The sequence below is a fragment of the Narcine bancroftii genome, chromosome 2 (assembly GCF_036971445.1).
Source record: "Narcine bancroftii isolate sNarBan1 chromosome 2, sNarBan1.hap1, whole genome shotgun sequence".
In the NCBI taxonomy this organism is placed as follows: domain Eukaryota; kingdom Metazoa; phylum Chordata; class Chondrichthyes; order Torpediniformes; family Narcinidae; genus Narcine; species Narcine bancroftii.
In genome coordinates, this window is record NC_091470.1 from 48774452 (window position 1) to 48798634 (window position 24183).

A 24183-nucleotide genomic window follows, 5' to 3' on the forward strand; every position below is an offset into this window, starting at 1 on the left:
AAAATCTGAACCAATCAAAGCACAGAAAAAAAACATTATTTGTTCATCACAATCCTTTTCTACACCTTTACTATGGTTAGTCTACAATTGAGATGCATTTGTGCAGCCTATTATATTCAAATCAGCTTGATAAGAATCTGTACATTCACGTTTTCTAGACTTCAAAAATTTGTGTGATAATACAATTTAAAAAATACTTGGATCTTGAAAATAGTATTTGAAGGCTTAAAAAAATGAAAACAAGAAATATTTCAATGTTTACTCTCGATAGTTACCCCTTCATTGTTCTTTTCACTTGTACTGGTTAACATCTCCTGCAAGGCTCTGACAGACAACGACTGCTCCAGCACGAAAATGCAGATGGAAAGGTCAGGAGGAACATACTGCAAATAAGGAACAAACAAAAGATGCCATTTTCTATTACATGGTCAATAAGAAAAAAAAAAGAACAATACAGTTTAAACTGTTGTGGTGTCAAAATCAAATAGCTGAAGGAAAGAGAGATGATACAAAGAGTCAAAAAGGAACTTTGATTTTTGTCTATTTGATTAATTGGCCGTGAAGTTATTCTACCATGAACGTAAATTTGTAGCAATGGGATAGGAAATAAGATATCTTACATAAACCCTGCAAACTTCAAAAATTGGTATATCTTTCTGCCCCACTGGCATTTGATTAACTTCTCCATAAATGGTATGTTATTAAAAGTACACCTCAGGATACTTTTGGATTTAACTGCTTCAAAATTTAACAGGAGAACATTTCCTCCTTACAAGTAACATAAAAGATGAATACCATGGGGGTAAATATATAAGTTGACCTCAATTGCACAACATACAGGATAATTCATTGAGAAACAGTGAAACTGTTGTATTATGCTCAAGCTTCCCTTTCCTCTGATAAACAAAATCATTCAATAACTGGACTTAGTGCTAAATCTTTATAAAGAACAACACTTTTTGAGGCATGATACTGCTAACATAAACCATAAATTATGAAACTGATTTAACTAGTACGTGATGACTGTGAATCTTATGAAACACTAATGGAGCTTAGAATACACAATGAGCACTCAATATTTGAAATTAAAATTTTGCATTTAATATAATAGAGGTATATATGAAAAGATGAACATACAGTATTACATTTCTTCATTGTTTCTAATAGCAAATCCAAATTGGATTTATACTATAATTTTACAAGATTATCTTTTTCTATTATTTGTTATTGCTAAGGTTTCCTTTTATTCACATTCCAATTTTTTTTTAATTGGAGCCCCTTCCCACCCCCGCAAATGGTCAGGAACAGGGAGAGATAATGAGCATTGAGCTGATCACACTTGACCTGGCTCACTGAATGGAACATCTGGTTTTCAAATGCCTAGACTTACCATGGTCTTTGCAGGACCCTTATAATCCTTATTGGGTGGTCCATGTGGTGAATGGGCTCCTGTGGGCAAAGTCCAGATATCTTATCCCTGAAATATCCCTGACAGCTGGAAAAAATTTGTAGGATATGGTAGGATTGGGTCGAACTTTACCAATCATAATTCTATACCTGGAAGTCATTTTCATAGCTTAAATGCTTCTAACAATTAGATATTTATAAGCTATTAACATTGAAGTTAATACATAGTTTAAAACAAAAACCTCGGCATTAAAAAGTTAAAACAATTACTTCAAGATTTAAGCTGAATCAAAAAAACAACTTAACTTTCTCTTCATCTTCCAAATCTACATCAAATAAAATCCATTGAAATCATTGGGGAATCTCAAAAAGTCTGTTGCATTCCATGGGGAATCCAGTGATGGGACGAACTGACCAGTTTTGATTCCTGAATCTCTCAGCAGGTCCAAGACAACCACATTACAGAATTATAAACAGAATGCCAGGACAAATTTCAGTTTGGGGCTGACAGTATAAAATGCTTTGAGTGTCTGGTGATGGAACACATCAAAGCACACCTCCCAGAGATGCTGGATCCACTTCAAATCACCTATAGAAGAAACTGCTCCACATCTGATGCTACTGCCTTGCCCCTTCACTCCATCCTGACCCACCTGGAGAACGACATCTCATATGCAGGCTGATGCTTATCGACTTCAGCTCGGTGTTTAATATGATCATTCCCCAGAGGCTGGTGGAGAAACTGTGCTCAATGGGACTCAACCCTCCTCTCTCTAATTGCATTCTGGACTTCCTAAAAGAAATACCTGTCTGGGTTGGCAGCAGAACATCAAGCACCATCTTGCTGAGCATTGGCGCACCTCAGGGCTGTATGCTCAGCCCGCTCCTGTTGATGCTACTGACTTACAGATCTAGCCCCAACAGTGTCACCAAGTTTGCAGATGGCACAACAGAAATTGGCCTCCTCAGCAACAAAGATAAGTCACACAACAGCAAAGAGGAGGAAAGTATTTGTCACATGGTATAAGAGTAACAACCTGAGTCTCAATGTGGACAAGATGAAGGAGATAATTATGGACTTCAGGAAGATCAGGAATGACCACATAAATGGCTCTGTACTGGAGAGAGTGGAGAGCATCAAGTTCATTGGAGTTCACTTAACTCATGACCTATTATGGATACACAACATATCTTTACTTGTCAGGAAGGTGTAAAAGCAACTGCAATTCCTGAGAATACTGAAGCAGGCACGGCAATTGGCCACCATTATGTCAACCTTCTATAGGATCTCTGTTGAGAGTTTCCTGACCAGCTGCATTAGAGTGTGGTACAACTGCTGCAGAGAAATGGATCAGAAGTTAACCCACAGGACCATAAAAGTGGCAGAGAGGATCACTGGAGTCTCCCTCCCCCTCATCAACATGATCTACCAGGATTGTTGTCTGAAGAGGGCATGCAAAATTATTGAGGTCCCCTTCCACCCTGCACACATCTTCCAGCTGCTCCCATTGGGAAAGAGATACAGGAGGATCAGAGCCAGCACCACCAGGCTGAGGAACAGCTTTTTCCCCATGGGCAGAGAGAATGCTCAACAACCAAAGGAACTGTTCACACTAATCATCCAAGAATCTCATATTCACAAAACTATTTATTTATTTGCATTTATGAATACTTGTCCTGCATCTATATTGTTTGTTTGTATGTGTGTTATGTCTAGTTGTGTGTCTGCGTATTTTGCACGAAGGACTGGAAAACACAGTTTTGACAGGATGCACTTGTGCAATCTCACGACAATAAACTTGACTTGGCTTTAATTCCATGATAATTCGATTTGAAGTTTCCACATCTTAACCCAACAGCAGAACAGCATCTCCCATTCATGTGCATGACTTGCTCATTTTCCATGCCTTTTATTCTAATTGGTTCTCTGAAGAAGGCTATCAACTTAAATTGGCATTCCACTGTATCTGTGTCATGGAGTCACAGCATTAAGAAACTTAGTTGAAGATATTTCCATTTGACAATTTAATATGTAATAAGAAATCAGACTGAGCAAGTCTTTACATCATATAAGATCCGCTTCAGATTGTGCTGCTGCTGTATTTATTATGTTTATTTGGAATAAATTTAATTTCAAAATGAAATGGAATAAAACTTTAATATATTTTTTTGTTCACGTGAACATACTTAGCTCATACACCATTGACCTGTTTAATCTAATTACTCTTGAACTGATTACCTTCGTAGACTATTTCAGAGGGTATTATTAATCAACCACTTAAAGGCAAGATCAGACAAAGACAGCAGGGTTTTTTCCCTTTGAACCTATTTTCTTTTAAAACAATAGGCAGTTTCTTTATCACTCAAAAGAACAACCCACGTATTAATGTGCTCGAGATTCCGTTTGCTCCATGAGGGTTGAATTACCCATCAATTTGCTGGATGCAGGTGTGTAAATACACCAGAGATCTGGTACATTAATGGATCTAACAGCTGTAGAGAACTGAACACACGGGTTCAGCAAAGTTTCTGCTGCAATTTTGTTTTTAATTTGGGGGAATTGCCAGATTTCAATTACTTTCCTATGCAATTAAGAATCTGAAACTTTGGCATGATAAGTAAAAGAATAGGGAAGTTAGTGAAAATGATTTATAGCCAAGTAAGATGTTGATGCAGCAGATAGAGTTAAACTTGAATCAATATCTGGCTCAATTTATAGCTTAAGTAACACCCGGCAGAATGTGATAACCAAGCAAGATTTATGTTTGGGAGATTGACTTAAGTGTAAATGTATTATACAACATTTCAGCCACCAAGAATCCATTAGTGTAAGTGCATGGGTCACTTTGTTTCAGCATATCTGTTGCTAGGTAACACTAAAAGCATTTTATTAGCTCTATTACAATTGTCTATCATCACTACCAATATTTGTTAAGGAAAATGGAACATGCTTTTCCTTCTTCAATTCTGGTTAATTTCTGAAGTCATTGCAAGGGTAGAGATTTTTGAAAACACAGAATAAGCTGACGCAAGCATGTCATTTTCCTGCAGCCACAACATGCAGCGCTGAAACGCTATGTATTTGGGAAAGGATGAACAAGACAAGGAATATAAACTATATGATAGGATACAAAGAGGAATGAAGTGACCTGTGGATGTATGATTGTTGATCCCCGAAGGTTGAAGGAGGGACAGATAAGATGATTAACATCCTGACCTCTTGTGCTCGATGCCTTATCCAACAAAGGCAATGGTAGGAAGATCACACAAGGACTTGAGAACAATTCCCAAAGCCTGTAGGCTTCTTCACATCACATCTGCAGTTACAGCATACAGTTTACAGCACAAGGTCATGATAATACAAGAAAGAAGCATTTGTGCTGGATAGGAACCAGAGGAGAATGACACTCTACAGACACCACGATTGAAGTAAAAACAATGCTGGAGCACTTTATATGTACTTTATTCAGCAAAGATAGAAGTACATAACTAAACTTCGGGCTTGAGCCTTTCATTAAGGTATGAGCAAAATGTAGGCAGGTGCCTGAACAAAGTGGTGGGGGCAGCACATTTCTACAGGCAGAAGATAATAGGGAGGGTACACCACCAAGCTGGGGTGCGGGGTGGGGGTGACTTTGAATGGAAGGAGTGGAGAGCTAAAGGAATGGGGAAGAGAAGGAGAGCAGGGAATTGGCTAGCAGAAATCAAAAAAGTCTATGTTGATGCCACACAGAGGGAGAGGGCCAACGTGGAATATTAGGAGTTGCTCCTCCAATTTATGGGTGGTCTTGGTTTGACAGTACACGAGGCCATGGACAGACATGCCAGCGCACGAATGGGGGTGCCGAATTGAAATGGTTGGTCACTTCAATGGAGCCAAGGGCAAAGAAATTTATCCATGTGGGTAATTGGATAGAATATAATGGTTTTCCTGGAACAGTGAAAAATTCAGAGGAAATTTAATTGAAGGGCATAAAACTATGAGATGTCTAAATGAGGTGAAGCAAAAGAATCATTGCAGTAAGAAAAAAAAATTAATAACTAGCGGACATACAGATTAAAAGCCAATTCAGTAAAAAATTATTTTCGCTATAGATTAGTGTGGGAGTCTTCAACTCCTTACCAGAAAGAGGGATGGAGGCAGAAACCCACATTTTTAAAATGAGCAGCTATGTGTTGGAGTGCTGAAACCACGATGGCAATGGGGCAAGAGCTGGAAATTGACTTCAAGAATTCTTCTTTGTTGGCTGGGACATGATGGACTCATGGCCTGCATCTGCACAAATTTCTGAGTCCCCGATTCGAATCACGTGCTACTTGCAAACTCCAAAATAATTTGTTCATTGCTCAGAAGTGGAAATGGTTGTTTCCATTAAAAAAAATTTTTAGCTGTTTAAATTTCTGTCATTATCAGCTATTCATCCCGTCTCAAAATATACCTTCTCATTATTTTTGCTTTTTTTAAAAATAGGAATTGCACTACAGTAAATCTTTGAGTTGTTTTGCTGATTAATGTAATTATGTAACATGATCAATCCTTATGTTATTAATAGAGAAAAAAACAATTGAAAAATATTCCAATGTACAACTTTGAACAGAAAGGTATAGTAAAAGCATTTTCAGATGCAAGGAAGAGAGGACCAGGCATTTAGGATGCAAGTCAGTATGACTAGACAAAGATTATGTTAGCACTCACACAAATCAAAATAAAAAGTAATCACTGGGTTTATCACAGTTATTCTGGCGACGATACTTTTCACTGCAGTGCTTCCATGAACACTTACCTTTTTGTTAATTCTGCCCCCATCCTCCTCCTCCCCAGCTGAAAAGCCCTCAATTGCACCTGTTTCATTTTCTGCAATTCTGCTCTTATCCATTCTCTTTTCATCCAAAAAAGGAAAGGTCTCCTCTTGTCCCATCCTTCCACCCCATTTGTTTGCATCATCACTTGGTCATCCTCTATAATTTCCATCACCTCAACATGATACCTTCAACATATTTTCCCTCCCTGATTTTCAGCATTGCTAAGGGACCATTCTCTTCTTGGTGCTCTTCCATGTCCACCCATTCCTCCCTCATGGTAATTCATGAAAATCTGTAGACGCCATGGTTGAAGTTAAAATACAAATTGCAGGAGAATCTCAGCAGGTCAAAGGCAAAGATACATAACTGACCTTTAGGGCTTGAAGTATGAGAGAATGCTGGGAGGTATCCACACAAAATGTTTGGGGGGGGAGGGTGAGTGGCAAAAGCAGGAGATGATAGGTGGAGAAAGGAGGGATGGGACAGCAGCAATGAGCGGGAGGAGGGATGACTGGGTGGGTAAGGGGGCAGGGAGGGGAGAACTGAAAAGACAAGGGGGAGGGGAAAGAAAAGGTGAGCAAATTGACCATAAAGCAGAGAAGTTGATGTTAATGCCATGTTGCTAGTGAGTGCCCAGATGGAAAATAAGGGCTTTCAAGTCTGGCAAGTACATGGTCATGGAGCAGCAAGGGTCACAGATAGGGAGCAGTGAGAGAGAATCCCACAGAACTCCCTTCAGAGAGCAATTGACAAGCTTTCCACTGACATATACTACAAACCCTCTAACTCCTACAATTACCTTGACCACACTTCCTCACACTGTCCACTGCAAGGACTCCATCCCCTTCTCTCAACTTCTCTGTCTTTGCTGCATCTGTTCCCAAGATGAGGTCATTCATCAAAGATCTTCTGAAATGTCTGCCTTCTTCCAAAAGCGTGGCTTCCCCTCCACCACGATCAACTCAGTCCTCACCTGCATCTCCTCCATTTCCCACTCATCTGCCCTGGGCCCCCTCTTCCCCCAGACACAACAAACATGGAATCCCCCTCATCCTCACCCACCACTGAACTAGCCTCTGCATCCAACACATTATCTGCCGGAATTTCCGGCACTATCTACAGGATCCCACCACCAGACATTTCCTCTCTCCTCCTCTCCTAGGGACTGCTCCTTTTGTGATTCCTTTGTGCATTCATCCCTCACCACCTATTGCTCTCCTACCCCCCCCCCCCCCCACCTTCCCCTGCAGCCACAGGAGGTGCAACACTTGCCTCCACACCTCCTCCCTCCCCACAGTCTGGGGCCCCAAAGCAACACTTTACTGGTGTATCCGCAGGTCTGATTTACTGCATCCGGTGCTCCCTTTGTGGTCTTCTCTACATCGGAGAGATTGGGAAATCACTTTGCTGAGCACCTCCTCTCCGTCCACAGCCAGTAGCCAACCATTTCAATTCTGAGTCACCTTCATAGATTCATATGTCCATCCTGTGGCCTTATGTATGACCCCCCCCCCACCCCACCTCCACCCCCCGGATCATATGCAGATTGCAGGAACAACACCTTATTTTCCATCTGGGCACTCTCCAGTCAGGTGGCATTAAGATCAATTTCGCTGCTTTATGCTACATTTGCTCACTTTTTTCCCTCTCCCCTTTCCTGTCTTTCCAGTTCTACCCTCCATTCCCCTGACCCACCCAGCTATCCCTCCTCCTCCTCATTGCTGCTGTCTTCCTCTCCTTTCTCCACCCATCATCTGCCTTTGCCATCCCACCCCCCCCCCCCCCTCCTCCACCACCTTTTTGTTTGGGCATCTGCCTGCATTATCTCATACCTTGATGAAGGGCTCAAGCCTGAAATGTTGGTTATGTACTTTTACCTTTGCTACATAAAGGACACAATTTGACCTGCTGAGCTTCTCCAGTATTTTGCGTTTTTATGCCTCCATATGGTATTTAAAAAATGCCACTTTTTGGAGCTTTCCAGATTTTAGATGTCCGGATAAAGGATTGTGTACCTGTATTCTCAATTTTGAAGAAATCAAATGCGGACTAGAAGATTTTTTGCAGAACATCTTTGTTGCAAGGATGACTCCGAGTCTTCAGTTACCTGCCACATTAATTATCAATTATATTCCCATTGTGACCTCTCAGTCTTTGACTTTGTTCCAACAAAGCCCCTTTCCCCCTTCCTCTACCTCCTTCTTCGCCTTCATTTGTCTCGTACCCCATCACCTCTCAACTTCTCCCCAGCATCCAACCCCCACTTTTATGCTAGCTATCTGACCTTCCCACTTTAGTCTCAATAAAGGGTCATAATCTGAATAGTTGACTGACCATTTTTTCCAACATGAGTGTTGTCTGACCCACTGAGTTTCTCCAACTTTTCTTATTTCACTCAAAACAGTTTTCTAATGTGGCTCATTAACCCCCAAAATTCAGCAGTTTACATCAGAAATTGACAGTTTTGATGGACAGTCATCAACATGTAATGTTAACTCTGTTATTCTCTCTCTGTAAATGCTACCTCACAAGCATTCATTTTTCTTTCAATTTTCCAGAGGCTGCATTGTTTTTAATCCCCAACCTCATTTTTACACTTCTTCTAAATATAAAAGACAGCATTGAAAACCCTTCACAACCCTCTCTCAGCCATCATCAGTATTATTTCTGACACTCAGTCTTTCTGGGGATTCACTAAATCAAAGACATTCCATTTGTTTTCTCTTGCCTTCCTTCTTCACCACTTTACCACTTCTAACTTTACTCAATTCTGGAAAAAAAACTGGAAAGTAGCTCTGCTTCTCCCCCCTCCCCTACCCCCCACCGCCCCCCCCCCCCCCACAACAATGCTGCTTGACAACCTCAGTATTTCCAGTATTGTAGGTTTTGACCCCTTCATGCATCCCTGTTGGTCTTTGTAAATTGCTGAAATTGAAACATGCAAGTCTGTAGATGTTTAAGTGCAACATCTGCAGACTTTCTTGCTTCACTTACAGCAATTTACAAAGACCAACAGGGTTGAGGAGAGCTCAAGCCTGAAATGATGGTAATTTAACTTTACCTCCTATGAGACTGGCTGAGTTGCTCCAGCATTTCTATGTTTTGTAAATTGCTGCATCATAGAAGAGATTAAAGGCTTTGAAATGGTTATAATAAATAAAAAAGACACAGGCATATAGTAATTATTGTAAACACATAGTCAAATGACCATTGGAATGGTGGAGAAAAGGGAATGATTGGTGGAAAAAAGTTCTCCTGAGAGTGGATCTGAGCTAACCCTGCCACAAAACTTGGCAGATTTCAGAAGACTTGAGAGAAAGAGGATCAAATCAAGTCGTCACCTTTATTTATTGCTCAAACCATGCTCGCGTGGTAAAGACGATATAGCATTTCTCCAGAACCACGGACCATATTTATATAAATACAAGTTAGAAGTTAAACACATTAAAATATTAAGACATATACAGTAAAAGTCCACAGTATGCTATCCACATATGCTCTTGGAATTCAGGATCCTGATGGCTTGGGGAAAAAAAAAACTGTTGCCCAATCTGCAAACAGGCAGCTCATCTTATGCCCATTTACCTCGATGCCCACTATTAACCAGCGAGTTGATAAGGGCTACTTTGGTGAAGCGTGACTGAATCCAGAGTAGTGTTGCTGTCTGATACGTTGTACTGGCTTATTGTCTGGTAAGATGGCAGCACTCAAGATGGTGGCCGCCATGTCACGGACGCGGTGTTGTTGTTGTCATCGGAAGTGACATTGTCTAAGATGGTGGTGGCCCCTACTGGTGCCCATATGCAGTACTGCTTGGGTTAGAAGGTTGCTTGGTTTTATGTACCTTCGCGTAGCATCCCTTCTTCCCGCAGCCAGAACAGACCACGTCCTTCACCGGGCAGCGCTTCCTGGGGTGCTTCTGCTGGCTGCAGAAGTAGCACTTCAGGTGCTCATTGGCAGTGGCCATAGTCAGGTTGGGACATGGGGTGGCCTGTAATCTCGCATCCCAAGATGGTGATGTCCGTGTTCCCCACAAGACAGCCGCTTTTATGGTTGAGCAAGAGTCCACATTGTGTAGGCCTACTTCTAGAATTTAGCTAGTTCAATGGTTTTCTGCAGTTTTAGCTTAGGCTTTTTTAGCAGTCACTGGCAAATGCAATCTAATCTGAAGCCTGCAACACAGGCATTTTAGATTAGCTCCTCTGTGTACTCTTCTGCCGATATGGTCTTGCAGTTGCAGGCCCGACCGAGGTCTCACAGGGCCTGAAGGTAATCATCGATTGACTCCCTGGGTTGTTGCTTATGCGTAGCTCAGAAGTGCTTGACATAAACTTCATTCATTTGGGCCAGGTACTGGCCTTTCAGAATGCCCATTGCTTTGGTGAATGTCTCGCAGTCTCTGACCATCAGGTAAACAAGGTGCCTGATCCCTGAGAATAATAAGTGCAACTTGTCTACGTCAGATTGGATGATCGCAGTGGAGGCCTGCAGAAACACATTGTAGCAACGTAGCCAGAGTTCGAACTTGTCAGATGTTTCCGGTGATCGCAGGTCAATTTCCAGCCTCTCTGATCTCAGCAACTTGTGCATTCCAAAAAAATTATGGCAATAAAATTGATCTGCTATCAATAACTTCAAAGACTAGAAGTTACCATAAACAGAATGCATGTCTCATGTTGCTGAACCGAGATTGTTCTGGGGGAGGGGTTATGGCATTGCCACCTTTATTAGGGGAAATAAAGAGGAAGGAACCACAGGGAGAATCAGCAAGAGGCAGGCCAACCATACACATATAAATAGTATTAATAGTGGCCACCACATTGATATTTGGAAATGGCCACCGTATTTGGACCTAGTAATCCAGAAATAATGCTGAACTGTGTAAAGTTACTATTTCTTTATCCCCACCTGTTATAGAGATATAGGTAAACAAATTGAAATTTCCCAAGAAGTCTACTTGATCATTGTATCAAGGCTAACAATGGGGAGGAGATGGAGTGGTGGGATACTGATGTGAATGGATTAAAGGCCAACTGGTGGCAAGGCTGGTGCCAGGCTATTTTGCATTCTCGACTGGGCTGAGCACAGGTGGGGGACGGGTGCTGACCAGGTGTGGGTAGGGGCTGATCAGGTGAATGGTGGGTGCAATATCTGATGTGACATTTGATGTGCACCATACTACTCCCTCCCTCTGCCTTACCAGACTAATGTGTGTGCTTATAGCGTGTTAGTCAGAACCAAATCATTCATGACAGAGAGGTGCCAGGGCTGTTGGAATCTCTCTTCATCAATGCCCCTCTGAGGTCTGCACCCTAGGCAGCTGCCTAGTTGGCCTAATGGTAGTACTGTCCCTGATTGGTAGGAGCAGACTCGAAAAAGAGAAAACCTTCAAAATATATAGTTTAATTATTGACAACCTAAGATAGTTGTTAAAATTTAAGTACTAAAGCTACTGAAATAAAAGAAAAACAAGCTCTGAGCATGCAGAATGTCTGAAATAAATACAAATATATTGTAATTACTCAGTTGATCAGGCAGTGCCAATGGATGGAAACAGATTTAACATTTCAGGTTAACGATCTTTCATCAGAATATGTTAAAATATGGCCAAAATAATTATAAAAATAGCACAGCAAAAAAAATGAATACAAGAGGTTTGCTTCTGAGTGGACAGATGCTAAATTAGATCTTCAGTGCCCTGATGAAAGGTCACTGTCCTGAAATGTTCATCGTTTCTTACTTGACCACCTAATTATTTTGACATTTTGTTTTTATTTCCAATTTCCATCATCTGCAGTTTTTTTTTAAATTACAGGTATTCCCCACTTTACGGAGGTTGAGCTTTCCTGAGAAACCGTTCATAAACTGAAAATTCGTAAAGCAAAGATTACTATTGGAGGCAATTTTTGTAAAAATGAAAACCCATTATAATTTCTTCGTAATAGCATTTTCATTATTAGGGTATTCGTAAATCAGAGTTATCCTGTACTGTCTTTTCTCACTGCCAGTTCTCTTGCAGGAATACTCTGCTCTCCAACAGGATTTTCATTTGTTCCTTTTACCTTATTCACCCATAATGGGTTGTTGTCTCCATCCTGTTTTTTTTTAAATCAAGTGTTGATGAAACTTTTCATAATCACTCTCTTCTCCGTTAGCAAATATCTTTTGTCCCAACTTACCAACTTTGATTTCAACCATACTCGTGTTGATTTTATTTTTTAAATATCTGTTTTGGTTTAAAGAACAATATCTATTTTTGTTTATTAAATGAACATAAAGCTTTATACTTAATAGTCACAGAAATGCAATATCAAATTGGTAACATAAACTGAATGCTGATACTCTTAGAAAGCAAGAGATTGCAATGTATTATTCATTAATCGCAGCTTTGGTTTATCCAAAGCATTTTACAGCCACTGACTAAAAGCTCTTTCAATGAAGTGACACTGTGGCCTTTTAGTGAAAAACAGTTGTTTTAAATATACAATAAAAATTGAAAAAAAAAATTCAAAATTGTTTTTTTATAAAATGATTAGAGTGTGGCATGCACATTTGCAATGGTGAACTGGCCCCACTTGTCATGCGCAGTCAGCAGGGAAGCTGTGGCAAGAAAGGAGTCACGGGACTGACTCTTCTGGTCTAAACCGGAAGGTCGTGTACACACTTGTGTCATCAGGACGCAAGTGCCAGGACGTTAGGGGTGGGACTGAGGACAATCTTAAAAGCTGCAGTGAAAAATTCAAAATAAACCAGTTGTGATACTCGAGCTCACAGCCTGTTGTCTCAGTCTCTTTCCTGTGCTCTCTCACAACACGCTACATTGGTAACCCTGACAAGTTTCCATGTCCTGAAGACTCAACACAATGAAACAAGCAGCTGTAGGTGCCATTGCATTGAAGCTGCCAACTTTCTGGATGAACAGGCCCCGCACTTGGTTCGGCCAAGCAGAGGTCCAGTTCCAGATCAAACAGATAACCTCCGATTCAACGAGATACTTCTACGACGTCAGCTCACTCGATCAGAAAGCCGCCCCATGAGTTGATTACTTCATTCAGGCACCGCCAGAGGAAGGTAAATACATGGCTCTGAAAAACTTCCTCATTAGCATGTACGGCCTCTAACACGATAGAGCAGCCAGATACCTGCACCTGGATGGCCTAGGTGATAGGACCCCTTATGCCCTCATGGACCAGGTGCTCACACTGGCAGAAGGGCACAAGCCCTGCCTCATGTTTGAGCAGGCATTTCTAGAGCAGATGCCAAAAAACATCAGACTCCTGTTGGCAGACATGAACTTCAGCGACTCACGCAAGGTTGCAGCATGAGCAGATGCTCTCTACCATTCCAAGCGTAAAGGCATATGGCCATCACCGAGGACAACACCCAAATCAAGTCCACCACATGAGCAGGCCCCGCCCCACCATAAAACAGATAGGTCCAATTCAAGGTGGTGTTTCTACCACCAATGTTGGGGGGTGTCCGCATGCAGGTGTCGCCAGCCATGTTTGTTCCCAGAAAATGATGGGGCTAGGCGCCGTTCGTGGCTGTGGCGGCTGGCCGACTGAATAGCTTTATCCATTTCTGGGATAGCATCTCAGGCCACAAGTTCCTTATGGACACAGGGTTAGTGATAAGTATCATACGCACTAAGGTGCTCAAGACCCCACAGTCCTTCCATGTGTGCTGCCAATAATACCACCATCAGAACCTTTGGAAAAGGTGAATCCTATATGTTTCAGCGAATGCACATTCCAATGGTCCTTCACCCTTGCCTCAGTGGTCAAACCTCTGCTAGGTGCGATTTCCTCTGGGTGCACCCCTACTTGTCGACTTCCAAGGCAGACGGCTAGTCCATGCTGAGACTTTCAACACTGTGCCCCTCAGCAAGTCCAACGAGCCTTCCATCCAACTTGCTTCCATGGAAACCCAACACGGCCAGTACAGCTGCTTCCTCACAGACTTTCCCTCCATTTTGTGGTTACAGTTCACGGCAGCCATGCCCAAACATGGTGTCCAAAACCACATTGCCACCACTGGCCCACCATTGCATTCATGGGCCTGTCACCTGCACCCGGACAAACTCAGCCCCACCAAGGAAGAGTTGAGGTGCATCATCCATCGTTCCTTTAGCCCATGGGCCTCACCCCTCCACTTGGTGCCCAAGTCCAAAGGCAGCTGGAGACCCTGTGGTGATTACAGATATCTCAATGACACCCAACCTTTATCCAGTTTCCTATATCCAGGATTTTGCAGCTTTTCTCCAATGTCGACTTGATCCGGGGATACCACCAGATTCCCATGCATGCAGATGTCATCCAAAATATGGCTATCATCACCCCGTTTGGCCTGTTTGAGTTCTTACGCTTGCCATTCAGTTTAATAAAATGTGGCGCAGATATTCCAGTGCCTCGTGGACGTGGTCGGCAGAGATTTGCCTTTTCTTTTCATCTACCTCAATGACATCCTGGTAGTTGGCAACTCGCCTGCGGAGCACATGACGTATCTCCACCAGCTTTTTACTCGCTTCGTTCACTTCAGCCTCACCATTAACTCGGAGAAGTGCCAGTTTGGCCTCACCGAAATAAACTTTCTGAGCCATAAAATTGTCATTGCCGGCACCTCTCCTTTGCCAGACAAAGTGGATGCCATACGACACTTCACCAGACCAACAACACTGAAGAGCCTGCAAGAGATCATGGGCATGGTGAATTTTTACAACAGATTCATTCCTGCGGCAGCCAAGATTATGCGCTCACTGTTCACGTTAATGTCTGGGTCATCCAAAGATCTCGAATGGACCGATGAGGCTCCGAAGGTGAAGAAGGATGAGCCCCCAAGCTTGTGAAATATAAAGTGTTCACAATCACTACTCTGGAGACAAAGTCTTGGAGAACATGTTCAGCTTTATTTCGAGTCTGCAGAGTCGGGTGTCCCTGGTCTGGAGTCACACACATCATTACTTTCAACTGTAGGTATTCCTTCTACCCACACCAGCTTTCAAACAGACCAAAGAGGCCCTGCTCCACTCAATGATGTTGGTACACCCATGGATGGATGTACTGACAGCCCTCACAGTCGACGCATCCAACACAGCAGTAGATGCTGACCTGGAACAGCTCGTTGATGACTTATGGTGACCCCTCGCCTTTTTCAGTTGGCACCTGCGGCCGCCTGAACTGAAGTACAGCGCAATTGACTGGGAACTGCTTGCCCTCTACCTGGTCATCTGCCACTTCCGCTACTTCCTTGAAGGGTGTCCATTCACCATCTACACTGACCACAAGTTATTTACTTTTGTCTTCTTAAAGTCCCTCGATCTGTGATCTCCTACATCTTTGAATTCACCACTGCTATCCGGCATATTTCAGAAAAGCACAATGTGGTCGCAGACGCACTTTCCAGGCTAGCAGTCAACACTATGTCGCAAGGGATTGACTACCATGATCTGGCTTGGGCGCAAAAGAATGACTCTGAGACACTCAGCTTCAGGACTGCAATCAGGGGGCTGCAGCTACAAGACCTCCCACTTAACGCCGACAGCACTACCCTCCTCTGTGATGTTTCCACTGGCCAACCCCGACCTCTCATTCCCACCCAATGGAGGAGAATGGTCTTCGACATGATCCACAGTTTGTCCCACCCCTCAATCTGCACAACAGTGTGACTGATATCCGCAAAATTTGTGTGGCTCAGCCTGCGTAAGCAGGTCATGGAGTCAGCGTAAACCTGCATGAACTGCCAGATGGCCAAGGCCCAGCGGCACACCAGGCACCAACTCCAAAAGTTCGAAGCCCCGACCTGAAGGTTCCAATACATCATAGTTGGACCCCTGGCAATCTCCCAATGTTCACGCTACCGACTCACGGTGGTGGACAGTTCACTCACTGGCCAGAGGGCATTCCTATTCCGGATGCCTCCACAGAGATATGCGCTAGGGCTTTCCTCACCACATGGGTCTCCCACTTCGGGTTCCTGGAAGATGTTACAACCAACTGGGGGACGCAATTCACCTCTGCCCTGTGGCCAGAACTCTCCTGACTCCTAGGCATCCACTGCATTGCACCACAGCTTACCATCCCCAAGCTAATGGGCTAGTCAAGCACTTTCACCACCATCTCAAATCAATGCTGATGGCATGCCTCAAGAAGCACAACTGGTGGATGAGCTGCTCTGGGTTCTCCTGGGGATTCGCACAGTGCCCAAGGATGACCTCGGGGCCTCCTCTGCCAAACCCATGGCAGTACCAGACCAATTCCTCTCCCCAGCAACCAAGCAAGACACCGACACCACCGTTGTCCTCAAAAGGCTGCATGAAAAACTGGGCTCCAGTTCACCACCCCCACCATCGCGACATGGCCAACCGCCCTGCAACTACCCCCCAGACTTGTCCTCCTGTGAGTACGTGTTCGTGCGCAGGGGCGCGCACAGGATTCCACTTCATGATCGTCCATACAGGGTGCTACACAGGAACACTTCGTTGTTCACCCTTGACATTGGGAGCAAGGAAGAGTTATTCACACTGGGCCATTTAAAACCAGCACAAGTGGATTTGTCCCAGCCAGTGCAAGTTCCCTCATCAGAGGTTGGCTGTACACACCTCACCCTCGACACATCCCAAGACCATCAGTGCCGGTTCTGTGGGGGGTGGGGGATGTTGGGGGTTGTGTAGCGACGCACATGTTTGCAACAGTGAACTGGCCCCGCTTGTCACGCATGGTTGGCGGGGCAGCCGTGGCAAGAATGGCATCACGGGACCATCTCTTCTGGTCCAGACCGGAAGGTCAAGTATGTGCTTGGATCACTGAGACGCAAGTGCCGGAACGTTAGAGGCAGGACTGAAGACTGGTTTAATGGCTGCAGCATGGAATTCAAAATAAACCAGTCGTGATACTCAAGCTGACAGCTTGTTGTCTCAGTCTTTGTTGCGCTCATTCACAACATGCTAAAAGAGTGCTTTTCACCGAGATCGATGCAAGTTAACAGAATCCGCCTGTTCCCCAACAAAGGAAATAGCAGAAATTGTAATTGGTGTGCATTTACAGCTCACAACAGTGAGAAGCTCATTGAAGAAATTCACTCGGTGGCATCCAGAGAGCAGGTTGCCACAGAGGAGAGGAAAACTGATGGGAAGGACAAAACAATTCTCTGCTCCATCCATTCTCTCCCCAGCACAACATTTACTTGATTTCCATGCTAGAAATAGCAATGTGCCATGTTAGGCAAAAGAATTATTACTCTGACAGATATTGCAAAATTGATCTCTGTTATAAATTTAAAAGAAAGGCAGTAATAGATATTGGGAGGCCCAGCACTGATGCATCAGAAGTTCAGAGTCGTAAAAAAACTGAGGCTGAGATGCATAGAGCAGTTCATCAATTGAACAGTGTAGCCTTCATAAGTTACTATTTACTACAGTCCAGGACTACATTCAAATGAACTAGGTTTCACTTGATGCTCAAGAAATCGTCGGCACAAGATTAACTATATCTAGCTCTTCAGGTTTGTAAATTACAAAATGCCCTTTTGACCCCTGTGATCTCAGTGCAAGTCCAAAGATGGAGCAAGGGATCAGATGGAAAGATATTACTGGTCCTTCATCAGTGCTTCGACTAAATCCTGCAATCAACAGGAACACTATCTTATCTAAAAATAACTTTAAATAGGTAATATTAATTCATTAGATATGCACTAATATTTTTAAAAATAATTTACATTTAGCTTTGTTAATACAATTTATGCAAATAAATAGCATTCACATAGTTTAGATGAGTGTATTACCTAAAATGAGAAGTGCCTTAGTAATTTTTGATTAAGCTTTGTGAAAATTGTATCAATGATGAAATCCAGAAGCAGTGACCCAATTTTCTTATGGAACTGAAGAATCCATCAACCAGCTGTCAGTAAGATAATCTATCCCCACTTGCATATTCAGAATAATTTTTTGAAATCTATCTTTTGAATCAATTCTCAAGCTTTTGAATTAATTCTTTTTCTGTTAAAGTTTCAGGTAAAATTCAGATAAATAGTGCCTTGTTTTTATTTTGTAAAAATGGGATTGTGATAAATATTTTTGATAAAGTCTAACAAGGTAAAATATTAGAAATAGGGTGATCTCTTGCAGCCACTCTAAGTTTGAACCTATCTGAATGAAGGGTAAAATATCTCCAGGCTTTAACAGCCCTTATGGAAAACACAATCCAGATAAACTGTGAAAGTGGGCCACAGAATGACAGGTGGAATTTAACTAAGACAAATGCAAGATGTTGCACCCTCGCAGATTAAGTCAGGAAAGGACTTGCATGGTGAATCGTAGTAGCTTAGGGTTTTTTTTAAGAATAGAGACTTGGGGCTACAGGCAAATAGTTTGATGGAAGTGACAGGTTATTAAGAAGCTGTTTGGCACTGTTACTTTCATTGATAGAATGTAATTTCAAAATATTAAATATTTTGTTTCCAGACCTCTGAATTATAAAGGGCATGTTATCACTGAGAATGAATATTCTGCAAAATACATGATGAAATCTGAATACCTTAGCTTCTGAAGTATATTCAAGAAAACACAAACGACTACCAAATCCTTCAGCTGCCAGGCAAAATTTACGTTGTTCTTTCTTGATGGTGGTAATGGACTGAAGTACAACTTCATCATCCTATAAAAACAAACAAAAAAAAGCCAGGTGAGAACAGTTTTAAATTTTTTGATTGACAAGTTTTCAAACTAATTACAAGAAAATAAACTGTGAGGCGCCAAGATGCACGGTTTGAGGCGTTATCAGCCCACTGGCGGTGGTCAATGTGGCAGGCACCAAGAGATTTCTTTAGGCAGTCCTTGTACCTTTTCTTTGGTGCACCTCTGTCACGGTGGCCAGTGGAGAGCTCGCCATATAACACAATCTTGGGAAGGCGATGGTCCTCCATTCTGGAGACGTGACCCATCCAGCGCAGCTGGATCTTCAGCAGCGTGGACTCGATGCTGTCGACCTCTGCCATCTCGAGTACTTCGACGTTAGGGATGTAAGCGCTCCAATGGATGTTGAGGATGGAGCGGAGACAACGCTGGTGGAAACCACCAGGAGGGAGGATATATCTATAAGAACACCATCAAAGAGAGTGGCCCCACGACTCCTCACTGTTGAAAAGGGATACCATGGAGGCTCATGGCATCAGGTAAAGTGTTGGAAAGCAAATTGTCTGCTGCTTTCCACCTACCAACTATCATCAGCTGATGAATCAATGCTCCTATATGGAGAACTCTTAGAAAGCACTAATTCCAGTGAGTTCTCAGAATGCACGCTGGGTGTGGGCTTCAATAACTGCTACTTTGGTTGTACTGAAGGCCATGTGTGCCAGTCTGCTTGCACGGTAGGCATGAACCCATAGATAGTGGGGAGCGGAGACGCAGCGCTCCCCTGCGGGGCCCAACTGCCAAAGCCAACTACTGTTGGTTCCTTGCAGGCTTTAAACGGCCTATTCAAGGAGCTGCTGGTGGCTTATATTAAAATCCTGTGACCGTGGGGTCTGGACCCAAGATGGTGTCCATGTTCGGCAGTGGCCACAAGGGGTTGCAGACTCCAGTGAAGCAGAGGACTGGTGCATGGCACCAGAAAACAGGGGGTTCTAAAGCTGAAAACACACAGGCTGTTGGTGACTGCGGTCAAGGAACTCGAACCAGACTGCTGGAGACTAGATCAAGACTGACTGAAGGGATACCAGGTATCAGAACAGAGATGAAAAAGGATGCAGAGGCTGCTGAGGGTTTCCTGGTGGTTTCAGAGATTTGGATCTTGAATTCAGGTTGCTGATGGTTTGGACTGAAGGCTGTGAAGGCTGCAGGAGTGCTGGAGGTGAATCCATGGACACTCAGCATCTCTGGGGGTACTCTCTTTTGCTTCTCTTTCTCTGACTGTAAGGGGAGCCAGGCAATTTCCTCCACTATGTTGATGACTACTTTGGTGCTGCCTAATGTACTCATGATAAGCTTGTTGACTTCATCCATTTTGCTGTCAACTTCCACCTTGACCTCAAATTCACTTGGTTCATCATTAGGAACACTCTCCCTTTTCTGTCTCCATCTAAAGACAAACACTCGGTAGACATTCTCTACAAACCCACCAACTCCCACAGTTACCTTGACTATACCTCTTCCCACCCTGTCCCCTATAAGGATTCCATTCTATTCTCTCAATTCTGTCTTCATCACATCTGCACCTAGGATGAAGTCTTCTATGCCCGATTAACAGATATGTCCTCTTTCTTCAAACAACGTGACTTTCCCTTTACCACCATCAACTTGCATATCTGCCCTGGTCCCATCCACCCCCACATGCAACAAGGTAGGATTCCTCTTGTTCTCACCTATGACCTCACCAGCATTTGCATCCAACTCATCATCCTCCACTATTTCCGCCATCTACTACGCGATTCCCACCACGAGACACATATGGCCCTCTCCTCCTCTCTCCACCTTCCACAGGGATTGCTCCCTCTGTGACTCCCTTGTTCACTCCTCCCTCCCCACCAATCGTCCCCTTGGGACCTACCCTTTGATCTCAGGAGATACTCCACTTGTGCCCACACCTCCTCCCTCACCACCTTTCAAGCCCCAGTCCTTCCAAGTGAAGCAACATTTCACTTGTGAGTCTGCAGAGGTCATCTACTGCAGTCTTGTGGTCTCCTCTACATTGGAGAGTCTGGACACAAACCGTGAGATTGCTTTGTTAAGCACCTCAGCCCTGTCTGCTGCAATAGCGTGGATCTCCCACTGGCCACCCATTTCAATTCTCCATCCCATTCCCTTCCTGACATATCTGTCCATGGTCTCATGCACTGCCAGTCTGAGACCACCCACATATTAGAGGAACAACTCCTCACCTTCTGAATAGGCACCTTCCAACCGGATAGCATGGCTTTGGTTAACCCTCCCCCCACCTTCTTCCCTCATCATCTTTCCCTTTCTCTCCATTCCATCTCCTTTTGCATAAATGATAAATTCTTTCCTCAGCCCTTATCATGTATAATTAACATCTTTTGTTGGTCTGGATTCCTCCCCATTGTTTGAATTCAGAAACTTTGAGATTTCCTGCCTCTGGCTTATTCTACTTATTCCTTGAAGAAGGGATCATGCCCAAAACATCAGCAATATACGCATCTTTTATGACTTTTACATAGAACCTACATGATTTTCCAATCTGAAGTGTCTCCCTACTTTCCCAGAGTGGCCGTCCACACTGGAACAACCAAACCTCCAAGTATCCATATCATACTGTGAGTTTAGGCAGAATACCTGAAGTGTATTTCAGTAGGATGGACGTCCTATTCATTAGCCTGTTTTTCACACATTGCCTGCAGTTCAATTTTGACCACAGGCAATCCATAAAAATGACTAGGGGTCAAGAATGTAAAATGCAGATACATGTCCTTATTCCCATTCCGATCTTTTTACACAGACTACATTGGGATTAAGTTACTGGAACACAGCGACTATGTAAAAAAAAAAACATTTGTCTCTATGGATTTGTCTCTATTTATCATGTTTCCTCCTGAATTTCAGTGTGTTTTTACTACAAACACAGAGTCTGCACACTTTCGTCTTTCACCTCATTCCATACACACACTACCTCTCTGCAAAAAAAAAGTTTTTTCTCAGATTTCTTTTAAATCTCTCCCTCCTCATCTTTAATACACATCCTCTAGGCAAAAGACTCTGCATTCACCCAATCTATTCCATTTATGATTTTATGTACCTCTATGATATCACATCCCATCCTCCTGCACTCCAAGGAACAAATTATTGATTTAGATTACAAACAGCAATGGGCCCAACACCAAACTCTAGTCACAGGTCTCCAGTCTGAAACACATCGGCCCACCATTATCTACTGCTTTCTACCATGAAGCCAGTGTTCTATCTATTTTTCAATCTCACAATGGATGCCTTGCTATCTAACCTTCCAGAGCAGGCTAACCTACAGAACCTTATTGAATGCCTTGCTGAAATCCATATACGTATCTGTGTCTCTCCCTTTGTCAACCTGCTTAGTCACATCTTCAATAAATTCAATTCATTCTCAGGCTTTTTTTTTCCTGCAGACTTTCATGAACAGAAGCACAACATTTGCAAACCAGTCTTCTGGCATCTCACCTGTACTTAATAACAATTCAAAACATTCAGCCAAGGCACCTGATATGTCCTTTCTAGATTCCCACAGTATAAATCTGATTAAGCCCAGCTGATTTGTCTACCTTCATATGCGTCAGGACCTTCAGCATCTCCTCAACTGTAATATTAACACTCTATGTCTCTATTTACAAATCTGAAGCCCCCAAAACCTCATCACTTCCATTAAGTTCAAGCCCAAATTCATTCATTACCTGTACTATAGCTGAGCTACCCTAGTTATGCAGGTAGTGAACAGCAAGCTGGTAAGGCTTCCAGAGCATCCCTGGCGAAAAGGGCTACATTTATCAAAGTAAATGTTTAACAAGCTTATTTAAATAAGGGATTCTTGATACAGTAAATTCAAATTCTGGATGCTGTAAATTTGCTGTAAGGTGATCTTGCTCCTAGGTGACACTTTAAACTGAAACATCAAAAGTTGATGAATCTTAATACAGACTAGGTTTAGAGGGAAGGATTTGTTTTATCCACTTACTAGTCTTCACATGTTGGGCAAGATCCAAAGTGCGGAGCAGAAACATACATTTGGCAAATTAATTATATGTTCCATTCATTCATATGGCACAAATACTAAAGTACTTTTATTCCCCCCCAAAAAAATCCATTCTTTTTCAAAATACCCTTGCTGTTTTAAGTGGTTAATGCAGGCTCAACTTTAACATTTAAGAAGAATTTGGACAGGTACATAAATGAGAATGGTATGGACAGGTTAAGGTTAGGCAGGTCAATGGGATGAGGCAAAATAAAATGGTTCGGCACAGATTAGAAGGACTGAAGGGGACTGTTTCTGTGCTGGCTGTAATAGTCTATAGTTCTATGTAGAGTGATAATTGAAAGACTGAATAAGGAAATTATCCCCCTCCCCCCATCACTATTCCTTTTACTGTAAACATTCCTTACATGGACAAATGACTTCAGGTATTAAAAAAAGGTACAGTGAGATAATGATGCATTCCTGGTCTGAGAGTTACATGAAAAATAATTTGAGAAATCTAAAATGTGTTATGGTGTCAAACATTACCTTGTATCTGAGCACAGAAAATAATCCTTGCTCTATCCAAATTAGGTAATCACCACAGTGTATCTTTGTTTATTATATTAATAATCATTACACTGCATAACCCCCTAGAAAAATGCCTTAATTACAGTATCTTGAGTTATGAGTGTACCCTCAGGAAATGTGTATCCTACATGGTATGTCTTTGATCATTGTATCACACATTGTTGTTTAGTTGAAAGTCATGTGCTTCAATAAAACATGTTCTATTGATAACTGTATGTTTATTTGCTTTTGCAAGCAGCAATAAAAAAGCCAAACGAGATCATATTGGAGACATGGATGAAATGTTACTGCTTGAAGGGTGATTACATGTACCAGAATGAGACAGCATGGTTTGTCACATGAAGCAGTGATGACCTCAAGCAGTGGATATATTAGGTACTCTGGAAGACTCAACAAGTACAATTGTGCTTTGCCATCACCTTTTCTTTGTGGAGCAAATCAACGTCTTCCTGAGGGTGAACAATATTGTTAATGTAATTAATTCGGTATGCAAGAGGAAAAATATCAAAGTATGTGAGAGTGATGCTGGTAGTAGAGCAATTTCATTGAGATGCCACAAACAATGCCGGAGGCCTCAAACGAGAAAATTGTGCAACTTTTTCAAAACATTTGAATTAAGTGCTGGAAACTTTAAGAACTGTGTATGACACATGTACTCAGGAACCAGAAGAATCAGTTAATGAATAAGTGGGAAGGGGAAAGACACAAGCAAAAAGATGCAATTTTAAGACAA

General features: G+C 42.6%; 1 protein-coding gene across 2 annotated transcripts in view; it reads right to left on the minus strand.

The window, feature by feature from the left end:
• The window catches only part of ryr3 (ryanodine receptor 3), a 448180-nt gene that overhangs the window by 383010 nt on the left and 40987 nt on the right, over positions 1-24183 (minus strand). For both annotated transcript variants that reach the window (XM_069916619.1, XM_069916620.1), the window contains exons 2-3: positions 18741-18860; positions 276-383 (exon numbers count right to left, since the gene is read on the minus strand). In XM_069916619.1, the coding sequence (XP_069772720.1) occupies positions 276-383; positions 18741-18860 (228 nt within the window). The remainder of the gene's footprint in view (positions 1-275; positions 384-18740; positions 18861-24183) is intronic.